Here is a 25,977-nt window from a genome sequence, read left to right on the forward strand (position 1 = left end):
TTTATTATTTTAAACTTGGAAAAGAGACCCTTAATCCCAGATTTGGTTCCACACAGCCACTGCACTGAATAGCAGGCTAGTGATTGCTTTGCAATGCTTGCAGTTAGCCACTGACTCCTTCCAAACTACTCATTGTTCAATTTGCGATTTCCAACTTGTTGTGTAATGTTTATATCCTATGGCCGATGAGCACCGATACATTTAAGATATAATTTCTCTTCATATGACAAGGATTAAAAATATTTGCCAGTAGATTGTCGACTTGATTCATGATGATGACTGCTAGCTAAGATTTTGAAAGTATGATTTTGACATGATCAGTCCAATCAATGCTACTGTAGATATAACGTGTTTTGACATCCTTTTACCTGTGGCCATGACCTTGAGCCTTCTTGGATGGGCACTTCTAGTGTAACTCTATGGCAGAACCCAAGGGGCTTGAATTTTCAAGCTCTACCCTTAGACTTGGCAGTGACGTTGTGCCCCCATGAGTGACAGAACACTGAGCTAATCACGGCACAGCGAGAGAACATTACCAACACCGACGCTCCGTATATTCCCGCTGGCTGCCTCACCACCACAGAAAGCATTGAGCTTAGGTGGCTGGAGTCTAACAATTTTCCGGGCCTTCCTGATTTGGGATGGGGTCGTCTGACATGATTGTGTTCAAGTGCTTTTGAAGTCTGAACAATTCTTCATTATAATGTCAGTTAGCTTGCTTAACATTGACAGTATGTCAAAAACGTATTTGTTGTAATCTTTTGGATGAAAGTGGGTAAAAGGTCAGTGGAGAAACATCTCAACTCGGAAAAACAACATTTCATCATTTTATCAGAGTTTGCCACTTGTAATTCTGACTTGGAGGATCATTCAAGTGGAATTTCTAGGAGGTTCCGATAACTCTGATGCAGCATAAGGCGATGGGTCAGGTCATAGGTTAGGTTTAAACGTAGATTCAGCGAGATGACGTAGAGGCACAAAGTAAACAGTTGTAGCACACAAGGTTGGTGGCACCTTAATTGGTGAGGAAGGGTTCGTGGCAATGGCTGGAGTGAATAGGTGGAATGGTCTCCATGTGTTTGATGCCATTCCATTTGCTCCATTCCGCGAAATTATTATGAGTCATCCTCCCCTCAGCAGCCTCCACTGAGTTGTATTAGGTACATTTCCGCAACAACCAGTAGCGTTGAAGGCGAGACTAAACTTCTCCACTCTTTTGATCTGGTAGCTACCACAGTGAAGCAGCGTGAAGCACACCTGTGCACATGCTCGGTTACTCTGTGTGACTGTGTGAGAACAACGTCTTGCGTCTCACTCATCTCAATCTGCGGTGCTGCAACATCATCACGCTTAGTCTACCTTTAAATTAGTGTGACCCGCCAGTTTCAGAAGCTTGAAAACTCCATTAGAAAACAAATCTTGAAAATCCCATTCGATTTTTGCCCAAAATGTGGCAAAATGGGGCCTCCCACTCCTCTTTCTATTCTGGTTAGAGACAGTTTGCGCTGTTCTGTGAAGGGAGTAGTATACAGCGTTGTACGAGATCTTCAGTTTCTTGGCAATTTCTCGCATGGAATAGCCTTCATTTCTCAGAACAAGAATAGACTGACGAGTTTCAGAAGAAGGTTCTTTGTTTCTGGCCATTTTGAGCCTGTAATCGATCCCACTAATGCAGATGCTCCAGATACTCAACTAGTCTAAAGAAGGCCAGTTTTCAGCTGTGCTAACATAATTGCAAAGGATTTTCTAATGATCAATTAGCCTTTTAAAATGATAAACTTGCATTAGCTAGTGTGCCATTGGAACACATGGGTGATGGTTGCTGATAATGGGCCTCTGTACGCCCATGTAGATATTCCATAAAAAAATCGGACGTTTCCAGCTACTTTAGTGATTTACAACATTAACAATGTCTACACTGTATTTCTGATCAATTTGATGTTATTTTAAACGGACAAAAAAATCATAATCTGTGTACACGACAAGGACTTTTCTAAGTGACCCCAAACTTTTGAACGGTGGTGTATATTTTTTTGTAAACTCAGAATCTCTTTATGTAATAGTTGACTTTGGTTGAAGATCTGATAACATTAGGTATAACAATATGCAAAAATTGAGAAAATCATAAAGGGGGCAAATACTTTTTCACGGCACTTTTTCATACTTTGATCTGGTTTCTTATTAAAAGATCATAACATTTCATGAAACACATGGTTTTGATTGTTCATGAACTTTAATGTTGCACAATCTCAAGATAGAAAGGATATAGGCTAATGCCCAATGTAAACATCCACGCACCACTCCCTCCTTATAAGGATGTTTTCAGACCCTTCAATCACTTCTCCAAAAATATACACATTTATTTAGGTCTAGCATTACTTTAAAGATCAATATTTACCCGAAATATGAATGTCATTAATTACATTGCATAGAAGATAAAAGTGAGTTCAAACCCCCAAAGAATTCTATGAGTTTTATTGTTTCAAGACATTAAGTTAAATATGCATTTGTGTGTTGTTTTGTCATATAGCAGTGGTTGATTTTAGTTGATAAATCTACTATACTTTTATATAAGAAATTCTGATTAAATTATATCAATTAAAGATAGCAATGACAAAAACATGAAGTTATAAAATCAACCATATAGTAACCTAAATATTATACTGACACATTGCGTTACAATACACTATCAATATTTAACTGTCAAATTATTCAGATCAGTAATGTGGTGCAAACCGTTGCCTGGCTTGGATCAGAAAAATAGGCCTAGAGAACACAATTTCAACAAGAAAAAGAACAATGTATTCACGGAGGCCCAATTCTCAAGGGATGACAGCAGTGTATTGAGGAGGCAGGGGATTCTGTTGAAACCCTGTACCCATACCGTCTCCTTCCGGACCCTTTGGGTAGTTCCCAGTCTGTAGAGAAAACAACACAGTACATAATAGGACATGTATGACCTTAACTATAGCTATGTCCCAAATGGCACCCTATTTCCAATATATAGTGCTCTATGTTTGATCAAAGCCTGCACCCTATATAGTATACTGGGCCAAAGTAGTGCACCATACAGGGATTAGGATGCCGTTTGGGTTGCATCCTATGATAGAAATTCTACAATAAAGAGATGTTAACAAAAAAGCTACAGTACACATGCTCAGTATCTATAACTTAAACTGATTACTTACTGGGTTGAGCCTGTAGAGTGCCAATATTGCATCATTATTATATCATTTTTAAGTTTTAAGTTACATCTATTCATTTTAAATGTTAATTTTGAATTTAGTGGCAGTTAGTTTTCAGACCTTTATTGTTCGTTTTTATTTAGTTTAAGTTGTATAAAAATATTTATATTTCATTTTTATATTATTTATTTTTAGTGTTACGGACAGAATCAAATCTAATTTGATTTGATACATGCTTCGTAAACAACAGGTGTCGACTATCAGTGAAATGCTTATTTATGGGGCCTTCCCAACAATGTAGAGAGAGAAATAAAATAAAATTGTTGAAAAATAATAAAATGAGGAATAAATACACAATGAGTAATGATATCATGGCTATTTACACGGGGTACCAGTACCCTGCACAGAGTCAATGTGCAGGGGTACGAGGTAATTGAGGTAGATATGTGCATATAAGTAGGGGTAAAGTGACTAGGCAACACAATAGATAATAAGCAGTAGCAGCAGTGTATGTGATGAGTCAAAAGAGTTTGTGAAAAAGGGGGTCAATGCAGATAGTTCGGGTAGCTATTTGGTTAACTATTTATCAGTCTTATGGCTTGGGGGTTGAAGCCGTTCAGGGTCCTGTTGGTTCCAGACATGGTGCGTCCGTACCGCTTGCCATGTGGTAACAGAGAGAACAGTTTATGACCTGGGTGGCTGCAGTCTGTATATGTTTAAGGCCTTCATCTATCACCGCCTGGTATAGAGGTCCCGCCAGGTCACTGCTCTTCTCCTTATAGGCTGTTTCATCGTTGTCAGTGATCAGGCCTACCACCGTTGTGTCGTCAGCAAACTTGATGATGGTGTTGGAGTTGTGCATGGCCACGCAGTTGTGGGTGAACAGGGAGTACAGGAGGGGACTAAGCACACACCCCTGAGGGGCCCTCGTGTTGAGAGTAAGCATGGCGGATGTGTTGTTCCCTACCCTCACCACCTGGGGCGGCCCGTCTGGAAATCCAGGATCCAGTTGCAGAGGGAGGTGTTCAGTCCCAGGGACCTGAGATTGTAGTGCACTATCATGTTGAATAGAGATTGCGTCATCTGTGGATCTATTGGGACGGTTTGCAAATTGGAGTGGGTCCAGGGTGTCTGGGATGATGGTGCTGATTTGAGACATGGTCCACTTTTCAAAGCATTTCATGGCTACAGATATGAGTGCTAAGGGGCACTAGTCATTTAGACAGGTTAGCTTGGCGTTCTTGGGCATAGGGAGTATGGTTGTCTGCTTCAGGGAATGTAGGTATTACAGACTGAGTCAGGGTGATGTTGAAAATGTAATTGAAGACACTTGCCAGCTGGTCAGAACATGCTCTGAGTATGCACCCTGGTAATCTATCTGTGAATCTGTCTTTGAATGTTAACCTGTTTAAAAGGTCTTACTTACAGTCGTCCAGAATAGCCGGTGCTCTCATGCATGGCTCAGTGTTTCTTGCCTTGAAGCGAGCATAGAAGAACTTTAGCTAATCTGGTAGGCTTGAGTCACTGGGCAGCTTGCGGCTGGGTTTCCCTTTGTAGTCCATGATAGTTTGCAAGCCCTGCAGAGCGTAGTAAGATTCAATCTCGTTCCTGTATTGATGGTTTACCTGTTTGATGACTTGAGGTGGTAGCGGGATTTCTTATAAGCGTCCAAATTAGGGTCCCGCTCCTTGAAAGTGGTAGCTCTTGCCTTTAGCTCAGTATGGATGTTGCCTGTAATCCATGGCTTCTGGTTGGTATATGTACGTACAGTCACTGTGGGGACAACGTTGTCGATGCACTTATTAATAAAGCCGGTGACTGATGTGATAAACTCCTCAATGTTATCGATGAATTCCGGAACATATTCCAGTCTGTGCTAGCAAAATCGTCTTGTAGCTTAGCATCCGCTTCATCGGACCACTTTCATATTAAGCTCGTCACTGGTACTTCCTGTTTGAGTTTTTGCTTGTAAGCAGGAATCAGAAGGATAGAGTTATGGTCAGATATAGAACAGAGGTTAGGGGCGGTTTATTTGCTTGCCAACATAGTCTTGTCTTGTCAGGATGCCGGCTCGTTTTGCTTCTCTTGTGCCGTCACTTTCTCTTTTGAGTCCCGGGTCCTAATCTGGAGTAAGCAGAACGTCCAGAGTTTACGACTTGTAGAAGTAGAAATTGCCATCTAATTCGAGGTTAGTGATCTCTGTTCTGATGTCAAGAAGCTGTTTTCGGTCATAGGAAATGATGACGGAGACATTATGTACAGCAAAAGTTACCATCAATGTAAAAAAAATGAAACAAATAAGCAGAATTGGTCAGTACCCCGTAAAATGTCTGCTATCCAATGCAGTGCCATCTGGTACCCAGAAATCATGGAGTGGGAGGTTAGGAGCCATTTGGATTGTATAGTTTTTTAGTGCTTTTTGGGATGTCACTTCTTGCAAATGGGGGGAAGTAACACATCATGTGATGGGTCAGGTCATAGGTTTGATTAGCCCTTTTGGGTTCCCGAGTAGCACAGCGGTCTAAGGCACTGCGTCTCAGTGTTAGACCACAGACACCCTGGTTTGAATCCAGTTGTATCACAACTGGCCGTGATTGGGAGTCCCATAGGGCGGCGCACAATTGGCCCAGCGTCGTCTGGGTTTGGCCGGTGCAGGCCATCATTGTAAATAAGAATTTGTTCTTAACTGTCTTGCCTAGTTAAATTAAGGTTAAATAAACATTTTAAAAATCATGACTACAATTCTGTACATTGGAGTCATCCCATGTCCCTTTTGAATAGCTGAGGTGATTTGGTCAAGTGTAAAATGCTCTATCTACAAACAATTGATTATTGATAGCAATGCGGTTTTGGATACCGTGAACACTCAGTTTAATTATCATCCAAAAACAACTGTAGAAATACAAAAGATACACTTACTGTTTTACCACACATTTCCACTTAGGTTTTATGTGTAACACAACCTGTAAACCCCAATGTGCTGTCATTATTATTTTATTTTAAGAAACCTGTTGTACTTAATATGCCAGAGTACAGTTACTTGGTGGTTTTGTTGTCAGTACTCAAATGTGGACTGTGTAGTTTTGAAGTGAATTGTAGAGCTACCACCCATAACTGTATTTGTTAGTGACAGAGATGTGGTTGTTACATTTTTCATTTTCACTCCTGTGGCCCTCACCAAGTGAGTTGCTAGGCAAATGTTATCATTATATTTAAACTTCATGAAAACACACGAGGCCTTATTTTGAAGCCTAGCTTTACCCTATTTCAGTGGCCTGAAATGCATGGTTTACAGGCCACATGAGGCCTTATTTTTAGTCCTAGCTTTACCCTATGTCAGTGGCCTGAAATGCATGGTTTACAGGCCACATCAGGCCTGCAAGTAAGGTTGCAAATTTCCAGTAACATTCCCACAATTCTCAGATTCCAACTGAGATTTCTGGAAAACCTGGGAAATTTACCAGAATTTTGCCACCCTACCTGCTAATCAGATTATGGTGTCTTGCAATGTGATGTTACAGAGTTACAATATCCAACAGTTTACCCTATTTCAGTGGCCTGAAATGCATGGTTTACAGGCCACATCGGGCCTGCAAGGTTACAAATTTCCAGTAACATTCCCACAATTCTCAGATTCCAACTGAGATTTCTGGAAAACCTGGGAAATTTACCAGAATTTTGCCACTCTACCTGCTAATCAGATTATGCTGGCTTGCAATGTGATGTTACAGAGTTACAATATCCAACAGTTTAAAGTTTTAATCGCCTGCAACCTGAATGAATAACTACTGCCAGGGTTAGGAGACAACCTAAGCCATTTAATAAACTGGAACAACCATTTCAGTAATGGTAGCAAAAAAATCGAACTAAATGATTGGATTAGTTTAGAAAATGTGTTATATTATTTATCTTTGTGTAGCACAAGATGAATCAATCAATCTCTCAATGTACATGCAAAAACATAGATATTTTTTTTTTTAAATCCTCCCCCCAAAAAATCTACATGCAGTAGAGCATGCTGGGGGAAAAAAAATCACAACTTAAAAAAATAGAGTTGTGTGACCTCATTTAGTTTTGAGTCAGTACCACATAAATATTTTAATAATAATGTAATGACCGACGCTGGAGTCGAGAAGCAGGTACGGGGTGTGGTGTCAAACATTTAATGAGCAACAGACAAGGAACAAGACAGGAACAGCGTCAGCACACAAGTAACAAAACGGCATACGAACATTAATGCAAAAGCGGGAATCAGAGCTGGGGGACAGACAGATATAGGGAAGGAAATAACACAGGTGAAAGGTTTTTTTGTTTCCATTAGCTCAGGAAGTGCAATGCAAAACACCTCTGTGGGAATCTGTGTTCAAATGGCGCAGAGTAAGTGTGTCTTTTGTTTTTGTAAAATCATTTTGGGGTGATATGAAAGTACAATTTTCCAAAACCGTTTTGCACGCAGTGATTATTAACGATTAGACAGAGAATCGGGAAAGTTTAACACGTTGGCCCTGCTGTGGTTAATTGTTCAAATGAGATCCCGATGGCTGTATGGGCTTGGGTTCTCAAGAGCTAAGGTTAGGTTAGGTTAAAATTATAAAGTCACAAATGGCAAAAATCACCAGGGGCTAATCGTTCAGTTGAAAATTGTTGTGTTTTAGTAACTTTGATTAGCAGATAATTCTGTGACTGTTTTTAAGGAGAATGGAAAAGTGTTTTATCTAATGATGTATATAAACCCTGGATTGTATTAGCAATGGAAAGCTTTGAAGTTTAGCTCACATAATATTATTTGAAAGTATGCATTAAGGTGTCTGTAATAGAATAAACATGTCAAAAACGAATGTAGACATTAATAAATACATTTCGATAGCTTGCAAAATCTTATTTACATTGGAGGAGGAATGCCAAGATGGCAACCCCTGTCACTCATACAGGGTTTATACACATTGGTTCTATCACATGCAACTACGTCAACGATTTTAATTGGACGATGCTTAAACTTCAACTCAAACGTTTTCTAATGTTCGCAAGTTCGGAACCACAGAATTTCATACAGTGACCAATGTTTTGGTGATTACACAATTTGAAATTAAAGTTTTTGCAGTGGAAATGGAAAAAATTACTCCATAAACTCAGTTACTAGGACACTGGTGAGATCTTTTTAATTCAAATTTTAGATAACGAGCAGCCTATTTGATATGGCGACCCTGCAGCTCAACCTCCAAAAGATGTCATACCTCGTTGTTGTTCTGAGGAGGGAAAGGTGCGTTGCTTGTAGTCATGCTGCCATGAGGTCCCGGTATTTGATTCCCAATGATGAACACTTGCTAAAAGACAGACATGTCAATTTTAAATCCATTTCTAGTAATTAATTATCGAATATACAGGTGTCATGACTGCTCAGTGCTCTTACAGTTGCCAGAACATACACTATATATACAAAAGTATGTGGACACCCCTTCAAATTAGTGGATTCGGCTATTTCAGACATACCTGTTGCTGTGTCAGGTGTATAAAATCGAGCACACAGCAATGCAATCTCCATAGACAAACATTGGCAATAAAATGGCCTTACTGAAGAGCTCAGTGACTTTCAACGTGGCACCGTCATAGGATGCCATCTTTTCAAAAAGTCTGTTCATCAAATTTCTGCTCTGCTAGAGCTTCCCCGGTCAACTGTAAGTGCTGCTATTGTGAAGAGGAAACGTCTATGAGCAACAACGGCTCAGCCACAAAGTGGTAGGCCACACAAGCCAAGTGCTGTTCTCGGTTGCAACACTAACCACGAGTTCCAAACTGCCTCTGGAAGAAATGTCAGCACAAGAACTGTTCGTCGGGAGCTTCATGAAATGGTTTCCATGGCCGAGCAGCCTCACACAAGCCTAAGATCATCATGCGCAATGCTAAGGGTCCTTCCCGAATGCATTGTGCCTACTGTAAAGTTTGGTGGATGAGGAATAATGGTCTGGGGCTGTTTTTCATGGCTTGGGGCAGGCTAGGCCCCATACTTCCAGTGAAGGGAAATCTTAATGCGACAGCACACAATGACATTCTAGACGATTCTGTGCTTCCCAATTTGTGGGAACAGTTTGGGCAAGGCCCTTTCCTGTTTCAGCAAGACAACGCCCCCGTGCACAAAGCATAGTCCATACAGAAGAACTTGTCTGGCCTTCACAGACCCCTGACCTCAACCACATCAAACACCTTTGGGATGAACTCAGACTGTGAGCCATGGCCTAATCACCCAACAGCAGTGCCCGACCTCTCTAATGCTCTGTGGTTGAATGGAAGCAAGTCCCCGCAGCAATGTTCCAGCATCTAGTGGAAAGCCTTCCCAGGATAGTGGAGGCTGTTATAGCAGCAAAATGGGGACCAACTTCATATTAATGTCCATGATTTTGGTCATGTGTACTTAACTTTGCTTTATATTTATAATGTTTTCAATATAGTAAGACTTACAATGGGGTCTGAAATTATTGACACCCTTGATAAAGATTAGTAAAAATGACTCATCTATAATGTATGCTCAAAACAATGGAGAAATTCTATTATTTTATGCTAATACAAATGCAAAGTGATAGAGATACTTTTTTCTCTCAAAAAGGTAGTGGTTAAAATTATTGACACCACTGTTTCCAATACCTTTCAATATCTCACCTTGTGAAGATAACGACACTGAGCCTTTTACTAAAATGTCCTGGTACTGGTGTCATGACAATTTGCTTCGGAAAATCTCAGATTTCTAAGGATTCAATGTCACCAGGTGAGTGAATGGTAGCAAATAGACTCGCTCTTTACAAGCCTCAAACTTAGCAATAGTGGTTACCTTGAATGAATCAATGTTGACTGTCCAGTCGTGGCCAAAAGTTTTGAGAATGACACAAATATTAATTTCCACGAAGTTTGTTGCTTCAGTGTCTTTAGATATTTTTGTCAGATGTTACTATGGAATACTGAAGTATAATTACAAGCATTTCATAAGTGTCAAAGGCTTTTATTGACAATTAAATGTAGTTTCAAGACCTCTGCAATCCGTCCTGGCATGCTGTCAATTAACTTCTGGGCCACTTCCTCACTGATGGCAGCCCATTCTTGCATAATCAATGCTTGGAGTTTGTCAGAATTTGTGGGTTTTTGTTTGTCCACCCGCCTCTTGAGTATTGACCACAAGTTCTCAATAGGATTAAGGTCTGGGGAGTTTCCTGGCCATGGGCCCAAAATATCTATGTTTTGTTCCCCGAGCCAGTTAGTTATCATTTTTGCCTTATGGCAAGGTGCTCCATCATGCTGGAAAAAGGCATTGTTCGTCACCAAACTGTTCCTGGATGGTTGGGAGAAGTTACTCTCGGAGGATTCATTGCTGTGTTCTTAGGCAAAATTGTGAGTGAGCCCACTCCCTTGGCTGAGAAGCAACCCCACACATGAATGGTCTGAGGATGCTTTACTGTTGGCATGACACAGGACTGATGGTAGCGCTCACCTTGTCTTCTCCGGACAAGCTTTTTTCCGGCTGCACCAAACAATCGGAAAGCAGTCCAATCCCTGTACCATTTGCAGAATATCAGTCTGTCCCTGACGTTTTTCCTGGAGAGAAGTGGCTTCTTTGCTGCCCTTCTTGACACTAGGCCATCCTCCAAAAATCTTCGCCTCACTGTGCGTGCAGATGCACTCACACCTGCCTGCTGCCATTCCTGAGCAAGCTCTGTACTGGTGGTGTCCCAATCCCGCAGCTGAATCAACTTTGGGAGATGGTCCTGGCGCTTGCTGGACTTTCTAGGGCGCCCTGAAGCCTTCTTCACAACAATTGAACCATTCTCCCTGAAGTTCGTGATGATCCGATAAATGGTTGATTTAGGTGCAATCTTACTGGCAGCAATACCTGTGAAGCCCTTTTTGTGAAAAGCAATGATGACGGCACGTGTTTCCTTGCAGGTAACCATGAAGAACAATGATTCCAAGCACCACCCTCCTTTAGAAGCTTCCAGTCTGTTATTCGAACTCAATCAGCATGACAGTGATCTCTAGCCTTGTCCTCGTCAACACTCACACCTGTGTTAACGAGAGAATCACTGACATTATGTCAGCTGGTCCTTTTGTGGCAGGGCTGAAATGCGGTGGAAATGTTTTGGGGGGATTCAGTTTATTTGCATGGCATAGAGGAATTTTGCAATTAATTGCAATTCAACTGATCACTCTCCATAACATTCTGGAGTATATGCAATTTGCCATCATACAAACTGAAGCAGCAGACTTTGTGAAAATGAATATTTGTGTCATTCTCAAAACTTTTGGCTACGACTGTAGTAATCCTTTGAATCTTGTTTGGCATTCATTTCGTTTTCTTGCATTAGTTTGTGTTGATTTGATTGCGGTAGAAACTGTAAGCTCTCTCACCATCCACACACACCACATGTTCAAAGACCTGTGTCTTTATAGATCACCTGATGTGTGTTTACCGCCACCATTTGTCTGCCCCTAGTGGTCGGGAGTGTAATTGCCCGAATAATACCATAAGGTACACCCAAACACACCGGCCCCTAATTGCGAACAAAAATGACCCAATAAAGTGAAATGCGAGTGAATCTTCCTTCACTTCTTCTGTGGGTCAGAGTTCATCATAGGTCCCTCTGAACCCTCTTGGAGTAGCCAGTTCTTGGTAACAGGTCTGTCCAGTTCTCCTGTTCTAGTTTATGTCTCACAGACCGGACCAGACCCTTCTTGTCAGGGTAGGTTTCCAACATCTTTCCCATCAGCCATGACCCTCTCGGTGACCAGCTCAATATACGACCCCTTATGCTTTCTATCACCGTTTATTCTATCTCCAAAACTGCTGCTCCAACAGCTGGGATAATGACATACCCCAACATACTCCATCACTCTCCTTCTTGGTCAAATAGCCCTTACACAGCCTGGAGGTGTGTTGGATCATTGTCCTGTTGAAAAACAAATGATAGTCCCACTAAGAGCAAACCAGATGAGATGGCGAATCGCTGCAGAATGCTGTGGTAGCCATACTGGTGTCACGACAGTGACGGATGGTGGCGCCCCTCCTCGGCCGGGCGGAGCTCGGCGGTCGTCGTCGCCGGCCTACTAGCTACCATCGATCCCTTTTTGTTTCACTTTCTGTTGGTTAGGTCTAGGTAGGCACGCACCTGCTTTGGGTTAGTCATTAGTAGGGGGGGTTATTTAGTTTAGCGTAGGATGTATGTGTTTGTGCGTGATTGTGTTTCTTGTCCGGGTTTTTGTGCTAGAGGAACGTGTACTGGGTTTTTCCCTCTGCCTGTGGTTTATTTTCATTGTGTACACCACCGCAGAATAATTTAAGGGCTGCGCCCCTATACTTTTGGCGACCACATCCAGTTGCTTTGAATAAAGAAGTGTGGTCAAGAACTCTCTGTCTCCTGCGCCTGACTCTACCTCTCCTGTTGTTTTTTCGAGCCAGCCCGTGACAACTGGTTAAGTGTGCCTTGAATTCTAAATAAATCACTGACAGTGTCACCAGAATAGCACCATCACACCACCTCCATGCTTCATGGTGGGAACCACACAAGCAGAGATCATCTGTTTACCTACTCTGCGTCTCACAAAGACACAGCGGTTGCAACCAAAAATGTAATATTTGGACACATCAGACCAAAGGACAGATTTCCACCTGTCTAATGTCCGTTGCTCGTGTTTCTTGGCCCAAGCAAGTCTCTTCTTCTTATTGGTATCCTTTAGTAGTGGTTTCTTTGCAGCAATTTGACCATGAAGGCCTGAGTCACACAGTCTCCAATGAGCAGTTGATGTTGAGATGTGTCTGTTACCTGAACTCTGTGAAGCATTTATTTGGGCTGCAATTTCTGAGGCTGGTAACTAATAAACTTATCCTCTGCAGCAGAGGTAACTCTGGGTCTTCCTTTCCTGTAGAGGTCCTCATGAGAGCCACTTTCATCATAGCGCTTGATGGTTTTTGTGACTGCACTTGAAGAAACTTTCTTGAAATTTTTCGCATTGACTGGCCTTCACATCTTAAAGCAATGATGGACTGTCGTTTCTCTTTGCTTTAGCTGTTCTTGTCATAATATGCTCTTGGTCTTTTACCAAATAGGACTATCTTCTGTATACCAACCATACCTTGTCACAAGGTAACTGATTGGCTCAAATGTATTAAGAAGGAAAGAAATTCCACAAATGAACTTTTAACAAGGCACACCTGTTAATTGAAATGCATTCCAGGTGACTACCTCATGAAGCTGGTTGAGAGAATGCCAAGGGTGTGCAAAGCTGTCATCAAGGCAAACGGAGGCTACTTTGAAGAATCTTAAATATAAAATATATTTTGATTTGTTTAACACTTTTTTGGTTATTACATGAATCCATATGTGTTATTAAATACATTGTAAAAAATAGTAAAAATAAAGAAAAATCCTGAAATGAGTCGGTGTGTCCAAACTTTTGGCTGGTACTGTGCATCTTCCGTTCATGCCGGGAGAGTTGTTCCCATGAATCATAAACCCTTTCTAGGCTTGAGCTCACAGCTGCTGGCAGGAAATTGTCATAACAAAAGTGAGAACTGTGAGCTCTCCCACCATCCACACACGCCATATGTTCAAACACATGTGTCTTTATACATCACCCTGTGTGATTACCACCACCATTTGTCATCCCCTAGTGGTCAGGAGTGTAATTGCCCAAATAATACCATAATAAAAGATACACCCAAATTGGCTCTTACACTGGGTAAAGATCATGATGCATTTGACCTTAACAAGGGGCCCAGGACCAGTGGAAGAAAATGATCCCCATAGCATCAAAGATCCACCACCATATTTTACAGTAGGTATGGGGTTATTTTCTGCTGTTGCGTTCTCATTTCGATGCCAAACTGTGGTCAATGAGCTATTTTCATGTCATCCAACAAATGTAAACCCCTGGAGGTTACTAAATGGCATTGGCACTTGGATTGAACACTGTGATTTGGTCAGATGACATGAACATAGAGCTCTGTCACCACACACACCAGTGGTGGGTTTGACGTTGAAATAAGAATACATTAAGCAGAAAAGAACCCCATAAAATAAGTGCAGACGAAGGATATCAATGATCTGGAAGGATTCTGTACGGATGAATGGTCTAAGATCCCTCCCAATGGGGTCTCCAAATCATAAAACATTTTAGAAAACGTGTCAGTGCTGTTATCCTTGCACAGTGAGGTATTGAAAACAGGGGTGTCATTAATATTGACCCATACCTGTTTGAAATAAAAATATGACTTGTTAAGCAAAAACGTCTTTATCTGAGCAATTTTATTAATACACATTTTTGGGTGCATACGATGTATCTCAGTATTGTATTATTTATTTTAAACAGTCATTTTTGCTCATTTTTATCAAGGGTGTCAATAATTTCGGACCACACTGTATATGGAACTAGATTTCTGTCTAAATGTTGTACAACATTTTGACAGAAATCTATGTCCAAAGACTCACCTCAGGGGTGGAACAGCAGCACAGGCAGACAGCTCTGCAGGCGAATGACGAGACACAGATGGACACTATAAACTCCAGCAAGGAGAAAACAGCCAAAACACCTGATATTCCCTGGGACCTGACCTATAGACAGAGCGGAACAGGAAACAGTAGTTAACTAGACTACACCGCCATTTTGGAGCAATTATGTACAATTGAACTTTGACTCCCGTTTCACTGTGGGCTAACAAGAAGTATAATTGAACTCAATGGCATCTAATTCACTATTGCTTGCATGTTCGAGATGTCACATATATGCTCCAAATGGGGTATAATTTAAACAAATAAAAAACATTAAACAGTACGTACATTAGTCTAGTAATAGGATTGTATATGATAAATACCCCTTTACCGATTTACAAATATCTCCTGACCAAAGGAATAAGCATTTGGTATATACCCAATACTGTTGACAGACATAGGATGGAGGGTAGTATGAAGGATAGCCTGGATTGTCACAGTAGTAGTAGTACAAGATCCCAGCACTGTCTAAAGAATGCAGAATGGTGCCAGTAAGAGCAGTAACCGTGGCGACAACATTCATTCCAAGGGAGCCTTTTACCTGAGGGACAGAGAGCAGAAAGAGGACATGGGAATGAATGATTTGTTGTGAAGAATGAAATGCAATAATAAATACATTGTGTTGACAATCATTATTGCAAGTCTTTATTAAAGGGGCAATTCGCAGTTGCTGAATTTCCAGTGCCCACCCCACTGCTTGTGTTGTGGGAGGAAAACAAACAGGTTGAATGAAAACATGAGGGCCTATATGTAAAGTACATTCTATGTTTTGAAATAGAGTGGAACTTTATAAATCAAAAGCCTAAACTTTATTGAGGCAAAAATAGTTGATACTGACCAGACATTTGTCCAGTTTGTTGTCAGCAGCAACAGTTAGAGAGCCTGCAACTACATACTGAGAAGGAACAAGGAAGAGATTATACAAGCCTACGTACCAAATGGCACCCTATTCTCTACATAGTACACTACTAAAGTAGTGCACTATATAGGGAGTAGGGTACCATGTGGGACAAACATATTTCTACAGTATGACCAAAAGTTCAAAATCAAGTTTAATTACTCCCACATAGAAGTCAACAGAAACTGAAATGCATGAGTGTATAAACGACCTAGCCAAATACATGTACATTGATAAAAGTAATTTGTTAAGTCATTCATTATACATTAAAGTTTATATATATATATATATACATATTGTTTTGCACATACTGTATTGTTTTTAATGCATTTCTTTAATTATATGACATGATTCAATTATTAGGATGTTTTGTTTGCATCACAACAGACAGGAAATGTAAGAAATTATTATTAGACAAAGCAGCTCACTCACAATGATAGACCCCCAGACAAATATTCCACTAAGTACTCCAATATTGTCTACTTGTGGTCCTGCAGTCATCACGATTCCTGTCAACAGCACCATCAAACCAATCATGATCTGTATGGTCTGTGAGAGAAAAACAAAGCAGGAAATTCATTTTTCCCCTCTTCTAATACGTTCAACCAAAATGAAAAATAATTTTCAAATGATACAAAACATAAATTCTTACTCCCAGCGCTTTTGGATGCCCTGCCCGGAAACTTCCCAGCACTGAGGAGACCGTCTGTCCCAGACAGTGAGGGGTAGAAGCGACCCCCGCGACCCCCACCCCGTTCCCATTGGGGTAGACATGGGTGATGACCACCACCCCATTAGTGGTGGTTGTTTGAGAGCTGGACATCTTCACAGAGGACAGAAGGATGTTTGTAGTACAGTAAGAGGTGATATGACTGGTCAGCGTTGTATTGTTGAGCCTCCTGCAAAGTTTGTACTCTACCTGGGACTTCCAGATAATAATTTACCTGGCAATGTAATGCACAATAGGTGTGTGCATCAGCCAATCATTAGACTTTGAACGCTCACCATTAAATATGGGTGGGTGGTAGGCTGTGTGTGTCTGTGGTTGCTGTATCATCTGTTTAGTTGAATAACTTCCTCATTGCTGAGCGACCTTTAGTCCTTCTTTATTGTCATAACTTCCAATCTTGGGCATGAAGTTCCTTGTCTATAGAACACAGGCTATAAAATAAACTCATACACTTCCATGAAAGTTGCATAAGTTTCTTTTTCATGCTACATAGCATGGAAGTGTACACATTTATTTTGTTCGGTGCTGTATAAGTAACCATCTTCAAGGTGTAGTATAATAAAGTAATTTAACCAAATACTTTGCCCCTCTGTGGGGAGACATCCTGAAATAAAGAAGTAGGCGAAATAACCTGAACAACTGTTTATTAGTGAATGTTGAATTATTGGTGAATGGACGTTAGATAAGCATGACAAACAATCTCTCTCTCTCTCTCTCTCTCTCTCTCTCTCTCGTGTTTTAAAATAGAAACATCTCAAGGATGATCAATGGAAACAGGATCCACCTCAGCTCAATTTCGAGTCTCATAGAAAAGGGTCTGAGTACTTAAGTAAATAAGGTATATCTGTTTTATATTTGTAATAAATTACCAAAAATTTCAAAAAAGCTGTTTTCACTTTGTCATTATGGGGTATTGTTTGTAGATTGATGAGGAAAAAAATGATTTAATCAATTTTAAAATAAGGATGTAACAAAATGTGTAAAAAGTGAAGGAGTCTGAATACTTTCCAAATGCACTGTCTGGTCTAAAAAGGAAGGAAAATACAATCACGAGTATCCACTTTTGTAGACAATATATTGATGCACAGACAGTGCATTGCGCAAATAAAACAACCCTCACAATATCAACTGGAATAACTTGGGTCTATTACTGAACTTTGTGTTGAAAACAAATATTTGATTGTGAAGAGACTGTCACTGGCAAACATGGTTACAGACCCAACAACATTATATAGTATCTCCTCCTCATCAAGAAAAGCACATCAGCTAATTATAATACACAAAGTAAGCAAAGCAATGAAATCATTCCAACATTGCCTAAAATGATGAATAAGATACTAATGATATAGACCTATATATGCAATATAACAATTGAGATGTACAAACTATTGCATAAGGGAACGATGAGCGGATAAGAGGCAAGCCGTAATTTTGTTTAAGATGTTAATGAGTGAGTCGTCGATATACTGTAACTATTTGTTCAGCACTTTTTAAATGTACAGCGACAGAATTCAGAACATGGGTCGTTCTTACAATATTCTCCCTGTATACCAAGTCAGAACCGTAGGACAAATAACGGGGGCATATAAGCAGACAATGAAAGCTCTTACAATATTCAATAGATGACATATCTCGAAAACAGCCTACAGGTTACATGTGCACCACCTAGTCAGAACAGTAGGCTAAGTCCTGAGGGAAAGAGGGACCAAATTCTTAGGGTGAGACACATGGGCTACTAACAACTTACTACACAACATACACTTACTATTACTTTCTTAGCTACAGTATACATATCTTCCCAGCACATTACTTCATATTACAATACATTTTTGGACTCATCTTGTTGTGCTGTGCTCACTTGAAAAGGAAGGTGACATGGAGGTCCTTCTTGTGGGCAAATTTTGTCATCAAGTCTGTCATTCTCTGGATTTATGGTGCTTTCAAGACAACTGGGAACTCTGAAAAAAACAAGGTTGAATCATGATGACGTCAGTGATCTTCAGCTCATAGCTCTAGAAAAAGGCCTGACTTCCGGATTTACAATTCAAATCAAAAATCGAATCAAATCAAATGTATTGGTCACATGCAGATGTTATTGCGAGTGTAGCGAAATGCTTGTGCTTCTAGTTCAGCAATATCTAACAAGTAATATCTAACAATTCCACAACAAATACCTAAAACACACAAATCTAAGTAAAGGAATGGACTAAGAACATATAAATATACAGTATGGATGAGCAATGTCAGAGTGCATAGGCTAAGATGCAATAGACAGTATAGAATACAGTATATACATATTAGATGAGTAATGTAAGATATGTAAACATTTTATAGCGGCATTATTTAAGTGACTAGTATTCCATTTATTAAAGTGGCCAATGATTTGAAGTCAATATGTAGGCAGGAGCCTCTCTGTGCTAGTGATGGCTGTTTAACATTCTGATGGCCTTGCGATAGAAGCTGTTTTTCAGTCTCTCGGTCCCAGCTTTGATGCACCTGTACTGACCTCGCCTTCTGGATTGTAGCGAGGTGAACAGGCAGTGGCTCGGGTGGTTGTTGTCGTTGATGATCTTTTTGGCCTTCTTGTGACATCGGCTGCTGTAGGTGTCCTGGAGGGCTGTTTGTGAGGGTTTTAATTGACAAAACACATTTCTTCATCCTCCTGAGGTTCCCTCTGCTGTTATTTTCTTGAGGTTATTTTCCTTACACCACACTCCGAGAGCCCTCACCTCCTCCTGGCAGGCTGTCTCGTCATTGTTGCTCTGCAAACTTGATGATGCCCACGCAGTTATGGGTGAACAGGGAGTACAGTAGTGGGCTGAGCACGCACCCTTGTGGGGCCCTGGTGTTGGGGACGACGGACCACCTGGGGGCGGCCCGTCGGGAAGTCCAGGACCCAATTGCACAGGGCGGGGTTGAGACCCAGGGCCTCAAGCGTAATGATGAGCTTGGAGGGTACTATGGTGTTGAATGCTGAGCTATAGTCAATGAACAGCATTCTTACATAGGTATTCCTCTTGTCCAGATGGGATAGGGCAGTGTGCAGTGTGATGTCGATTACATCGTCTGTGGACCTATTGAGGCAGTAAGCAAATTGAAGTGGGTCTAGGGTGACAGGTAAGGTGGAGGTTATATTATCCTTGACTAGTCTCTCAAAGCAGTGAGTGCTACGGGATGATGGTCATTTAGTTCAGTTACCTTTGCATTCTTGGGTACAGGAACAATGGTGGCTGTTATGGATACAGGTATCCCGTGTGTGTATCCTGTGTGTGTATTTTTTTTCCTTCTGCCCTATTCACAGGTGCCGCCAATCAGTCACCAATCAGTCACTAATCTGAAGACACACCTGCTCCTTTTCTCTTACCCAATCACATCCCTTTTCCCTTGGTTTAAAAATATCCCAATCAGTTCTCTCTGGAGATCTCTCTTTTGTTTTTGCAACTACATGTCACGGTGGCCATTATCCTGTGAGTATTGTTTTGGTGTTTGACTGTTTGTTTGATGGTGGAAGAAGAGGGTACCAAGACAAGTTGCCCATGGGCATACACTACCCATAGGTAGTGTTCTAAAGAACACTAGTTAGAACTGGGGGGGACCACCCACTGTATTTTATTGGTTAGTGAGCTAGCTGTTGTTGAAGCAGGTAGAGTAGGTTAGGGGTGTTTTTGAATACTTATTATTTCTTTCCTTGGGTCCAGCTCAGCCCCTTTTCCCGCCCCCCTTTACCGTGTGTTTAAAAATAATCCATGCGTGTTTGACGGTAGACTTAAGTTGTCTGTTTTTTGTTCTCACTGTTCCTTTTCACTGTTATAATTTGCATGAGTTGTGTTACGGGTCTCGTTTCCATCCCCCCCCCCCCCTAGACTGCAGGGCCAAAGGGATTCGTAACAGTGGCCATCTTGAAGCATGTGGGGACAGCAGACTGGAATAGGGAGAGATTGAATATGTCCGTAAACACACCATCCAGCTGGTTTGCGAATGCTCTGAGAATGCAGCTAGGGATGCCATCTGGGCCGGCAGCCTTGAAAGTGTTAACACGTTTTAAATGTCTTACGTCAGCCACAGAGAAGGAGCTCCCACAGTCCTTGGTTGCTGGCCGCATCGGTGGCGCAGCAGGCAAAGAACATGTTTAGCTTGTCTGGCAGCAAGACGTCGGTGTCCGCGACGTGGTTGGTTTTCCTTTTGTAGTCCGACTGTAAACATTGCCACATACCTCTCATGTCTGAGCCATTGACCTGCGACTCCACTTTGTCTCGATATTGATGTTTTACTTGTTTGGTTGCCTTGCGGTGGGAACAACTACTCTGTTTGTATTCTGCCATATTCCCCGTCACCTTGCCATCGTTAAATGTGTTGCTTCGTGCTTTCAGTTTTGTGCAAACGCTGCCATCTATCCACATTTTCTGGTTAGGGTAGGTTTTAATAGTCATAGTGGGTACAACATCTCCTATACAGTTCTTGATGAAATCAGTAACCGTCTCAGTCTACACGTCAATATTATTCTAGGAATCTACCCGGAACATATCCTAGTCCGTGTGATCGAAACAATCTTGAAGTGTGGATTCTGATTGGTCAGACCAGTGTTGAATAGTCCTTAGCACAGGTGCTTCCTGTTTGAGTTCATGCCTATAGGAAGGGAGGAGCAAAATGGCGTTGTGGTCAGATTTGCCAAAAGGAGGGCGGGGAAGGCCTTGTATGCATCCCGGAAGTTGGAGTAGCAGTGGCCCAGAGTACTACAGTCAATATACTGTTAGAATTTGCTTTGTTAAAATCCCCAGCTACAATAAATGCAGCCTCAGGATATTTGGTTTCCAGTTTGCATAAAGTTCAGTGAAGTTCCTTGAGGGTCGTCATGGTTTCGGCTTGAGGGGGGATATACACGGCTGTGACAATAACGAAGAGAATTCTCTTGGGAGATTATACGGTCGGAATTTGATTGAGGAATTCTAGGTCAGGTGAACAAAAGGACTTGAGTTCCTGTATGTTACAATTACACCATGAGTCGTTAATCATGAAACATACATCCCCGCCCTTCTTCTTCCCAGAGAGATGTTTATTCCTGTCGGCGCGATGCACTGAGAATCCAGTTGGCTGTACCGACTCCGACAAGATATCCCGATAGAGCCATGTTTCTGTGAAACAGAGTATGTTACAATTCCTGATGTCTCCTTGGAAAGCAACTCTTGCCCTGATCTTGTCAACTTTGTTATCTAAGGACTGGATATTACCGGGTAATATACTCGGAAGCGGTGGATGGTGTGTGCGCCTCTTAAGTCTGACTAGAAGACTCCTCCAGCTCCCTCTCCTCCGGCAGCGTTGTTTTGGGTCGGCCTCTGGAATCAGTTCAAATTCCGAGTTGGATGACCATTCAAAATGTATTTTCCCAGTCGGAGCTCGTTTTTTCCCCCCTGGTTCCCAGTTGTCTTGAACTCACTGAAATCAAGTTTTCGCAGATCCGAGGTAACTGTTTTGAGCGCGGCACTAATCATGCTTCATTGACAGCATGGCCAATGTTGCATGTTTATTTTAAACTTGGAAAAGAGACCCTTAATCCCAGATTTGGTTACACACAGCCACTCCACTGAAGAACAGGCTAGAGATTGCTTTGCAATGCTTGCAGTTAGCCACCGACTCCTTCCAAACTACTCATTGTTCAATTTGCGATTTCCAACTTGTTGTGTAATGTTTATATCCTATGGCCGATGAGCACCGATATGTTTTGGCTATAGTTTCTCTTCATATGACAAGGATTAAAAATATTTGCCAGTAGATTGTCAACTTGATTCATGATGACTGCTAGCTAAGATTCGAAAGTATGATTTTTTACATGATCAGTCCAATCAATGCTACTGTAGATATAACGTGATTTGACATCCTTTTATCTGTGGCCAATGACCTTGAGCCTTCTTGGATGGGCACATCTAATGTAACTCTATTGCAGAACCCATGGGGCTTGAATTTTCAAGCTCTACCCTTAGACTTGGCAGTGATGTTGTGCCCCCATGAGTGACAGAACACTGAGCTAATCACGGCACAACTAGAAAACATTACCAACACCTTCGCTCCGTATATTCCTGCTGGCTGCCACCACAGAAAGCACTGAGCTAGGTTGAAACGCCTACATTTTGGGTGGCTAGTCTTTAACAATTTTCTGGGCCTTCCTGCTTTGGATCGGATGGGGTCATCTGACATGATTGTGTTCAAGTGCTTTTGAAGTCTGAACAATTCATATTAAAGTTAGCTAGCTTGCTTAACATTGACAGTATGGTCAGACTAGCTATATTATCCATAAGTTTGGTCATTGTCAAAAATGGATTTGTTGTAATCTTTTGGTTGAAAGTGGGTAAAAGGTCAGTGGAGAAACATCTCAACTCGGGGGGGGGGACATTTTTATCAGAGTTTCCCACTTGTAATTCTGACCTGGAGGGTCATTGAAGTGGAGTTTTCTAGGAGCTTCCGAGAACTCTGACGCAGCATAAGGCGAATGGTCAGGTCATAGTTTAGGTTTAAAGTTAGATTCAGCGAGATGATGTAGACACACAAAGTAAACAGTTGTAGCACAGTTGGTGGCACCTTAATTGGTGAGGAAGGGCTTGTGGTAATGGCTGGAGTGGAATGGGTGGAATGGTCTCCATGTTTTTGATGCCATTACATTTTCGCCGTTCCGGGAAATTATGAGCCATCCTCCACTGAGTTGTATTAGGTACATTTCCGCAACAACCAGAAGCGTTGAAGGCGAGACTAAACTTCTCCACTCTTTTGATCTGGTAGCTACCACAGTGAAGCAGCGTGACGTGCACATGCTCGGAGACTGAACAACTTCTTGCATCGCGCTCATCTAAATCTGTGGTGCTGCAACATCATCATGCTTATTCTACCTTTAAATTAGTGTGACCTGCCAGTTTCAGAAGCTTAAACTCCACTAGAAAAAAAAGCTTGAAATCCCCAAACTGAACACAAATCATGACGTTTTCAGTATTTTAAATGGGTTTGAATGACAGGGCAATATTTCGATTTCCGCCTAAATAGACATACCAAAACTTTATTTTTCATGAGATGGCCACAAACAATAAATGGTAATGTAGCATAGTTTTAGAAAGGTCTGCAACTCATCTTTCTGGTAATTTAAATAAATTGCTCAGGTTCCCTTTTAAGGGCTCAAGTACACTACCGTTCAAAAGTTTCCGTACAAAAGCATCCCGGAGTCGCCTCTTTACTGTTGACGTTGAGACTGGTGTTTTGCGGCAACTATTTAATGACGCTGCAAGCTGAGGACTTGAGGTGTCTGTTCCTCAAACTAGACACTCTAATGTACTTGTCCTCTTGCATATATATATATATTACACACACAGATTGATCTCAGATTGTCAGTCAAGAGTAGCCACTCATTTCAGGCATTTGTGTGGGGTGGGGCCTATATGATTTCTTAATCCGGCCCTGGGTAGGCTGATCTTTTTGCTGCACCACAAAGTCTGTAGCATTCCCTTCAAGACCGACGTCTTCACAGACGTCTTGCATCCGGACAAGCTAAACACCTTCCTTGCCTGCTTTGAGGATAACACAGTGCCAGCAACGCGGCCCACTATCAAGGACTTTGGCCTCTCCTTCTCCGTGGCTGATGTGAGAAACATTTAAGCATGCTAACTCTCGCAAGGCCGCCGGCCCAGATGGCATTCCCAGCCGCGTCCTCAGAGCATGCGCAGACAAGCTGGCTGGTGTGTTTACGGACATATTCAATCTCTCCCTATCCCAGTTTGCTGTCCCCACATGTTTCAAGATGGCCACCATTGTTCCTGTACACAATAAAGCAAAGGTACAGTTGAAGTCAGACGTTTACATACACTTAGGTTGGAGTCACTAAAATTCGTTTTTCAACCACTCCGCAAAACCTATAGCTTTGGCAAGTCGGTTAGGACAGCTACTTTGTGAATGACACAAGTCATTTTTCCAACAATTGTTTAGACAGAATTTCACTTATAATTCACTGTATCACAATTCCAGTGGGTCAGAAGTTTACATGCACTAAGTTGACTGTGCATTTAAACAACTTGGAAAATTCTACAAAATGATGCCAGCCTAATTTACATAATGAGTCAATTGGAGGTGTACCTGTGGATGTATTTCAAAGCCTACCTTCAAACTCAGTGCCTCTTTGATTGACATCATGGGAAAATCAAAAGGAATCAGCCAAGACCTCAGAAAAATGTAGACCTCCACGTCTGCTTCATCCTTGGGAGCAATTTCCAAACGCCTGAAGATAACACGTTCACCTATACAAACAATAGTACGCAAGTATAAACACCATGGGACCACGCAGCTGTCATACCGCTCAGGAAAGAGACGTGTTCTGTCTCCTAGAGACGAACGTACTTTGGTGCGACAAGTACAAATCAATCCCAGAACAACAGCAAATGACCTTGTGAAGATGCTGGCGGAAACGGGAACAAAAGTGTCTATATCCACAGTAAAACAAGTCCTACATTGACAAAATCTGAAAGGCCCCTCAGCAAAGAAGAAGCCACTGCTCCAAAACTGCCATATAAAAGCCAGACTACGGTTTGCAACTACACATGGGGACAAAGATCGTAGTTTTTGGAGAAATGTCCTCTAGTCTGATTAAACAAAAATAGAACTGTTTGGCCATAATGATCATCGCTATGTTTGGAGGAAAAAGTGGGAGGCTTGCAAGCCGAAAATCACCATCTCAACCGTGAAGCACGGGGGGTGGCAGCATCCTGTTGTGGGGGTGCTTTGCTGCAGGAGGGACTGGTGCACTTCACAAAATAGATGGCATCATGAGGGAGGACATCAGTCAGGAAGTTAAAGCTTGGTCGCGAATGGGTCTTCCAAATGTACAATGACCCCAAGCATACTTCAAGTTGTGGCAAAATGGCTTAAGGACAACAAAGTCAGTGTTGGAGTGGCCATCAGAAAGCCCTGACCTCAATCCTATAGAAAATGTGTAGGCAGAACTGAAAAAGTGTGTGCGAGCAAGGAGGCCTACAAACCTGACCCAGTTACACCAGCTCTGTCAGGAAGAATGGGCCAAAATTCATTTCACTTATTGTGGGACGCTTGTGGAAGACTACCTGATACGTTTGACCCAAGTTAAACAATTTAAAGGAAATGCTACCAAATACTAACTGAGTGTATGCAAACTTCTGACCCACTGGGAATGTAATGAAATAAATAAAAGCTGAAATAAATCATTCTCTACTATTATTCTGACATTTCACATTCTTAAAATAAAGTGGTAATCCTAGCTGACCTAATACAGGGAATTTTTACTAGGATTAAATGTCAGGAATTGTGAAACTGAGTTTAAATGTATTTGGCTAAGGTGTATTAACTTCAGACTGTAACTGAACTAAATGACTATCACTTCTGTCATCAGGAAGTGCTTTGAGAGACTAGTCAAGGATCATATCACCTCTACCTTACCTGTCATCCTAGACCCACTTCAATTTGCTTTCCGCCCAAATAGAATCAGACGATGCAATCGCCATCACACTGCCCTATCCCACCTGGACAAGAGGAATACCTATGTAAGAATGCTGTTCAATGACTATAGCTCAGCATTCAACACCATAGTACCATGCATCATCGTTTGGTTTGGCAACTGCACTGCCTGCAATC

At 41.6% G+C, this 25,977-nt stretch overlaps 1 protein-coding gene across 1 annotated transcript; it reads right to left on the reverse strand.

Annotated features, from left to right (window-relative positions):
* Positions 1–2,460: 2,460 nt before the first annotated feature.
* Positions 2,461–16,572, reverse strand: LOC106600904 (membrane-spanning 4-domains subfamily A member 4A). The gene is made up of 7 exons (XM_014192673.3): positions 16,264–16,572; positions 16,044–16,160; positions 15,552–15,608; positions 15,093–15,254; positions 14,654–14,776; positions 8,420–8,509; positions 2,461–2,918 (listed from the first exon to the last, which is right to left on the reverse strand). Exons 1-7 carry the CDS (start codon positions 16,432–16,434, stop codon positions 2,823–2,825), a joined length of 816 nt encoding a protein of 271 aa, XP_014048148.1. The 5' UTR covers positions 16,435–16,572; the 3' UTR covers positions 2,461–2,822.
* Positions 16,573–25,977: the final 9,405 nt, after the last annotated feature.

Source organism: Salmo salar, chromosome 03 (assembly GCF_965601325.2).
Source record: "Salmo salar chromosome 03, fSalSal1, whole genome shotgun sequence".
In the NCBI taxonomy this organism is placed as follows: domain Eukaryota; kingdom Metazoa; phylum Chordata; class Actinopteri; order Salmoniformes; family Salmonidae; genus Salmo; species Salmo salar.

What these genes read in the sequence shown, in the direction of transcription:
- LOC106600904 (XM_014192673.3), bottom strand. Translation starts at nt 16,434, where the DNA reads ATGTCCAGCTCTCAAACAACCACCACTAATGGGGTGGTGGTCATCACC. An exon ending in GCTGCTGTTCCACCCCTGAG is followed by an intron (nt 8,510 to 14,653) that starts GTGAGTCTTTGG and finishes TCTGTCTTTTAG; the next exon opens with CAAGTGTTCATCATTGGGAA. An exon ending in CTCCTCAGAACAACAACGAG is followed by an intron (nt 2,919 to 8,419) that starts GTATGACATCTT and finishes TTTTCTCTACAG; the next exon opens with ACTGGGAACTACCCAAAGGG.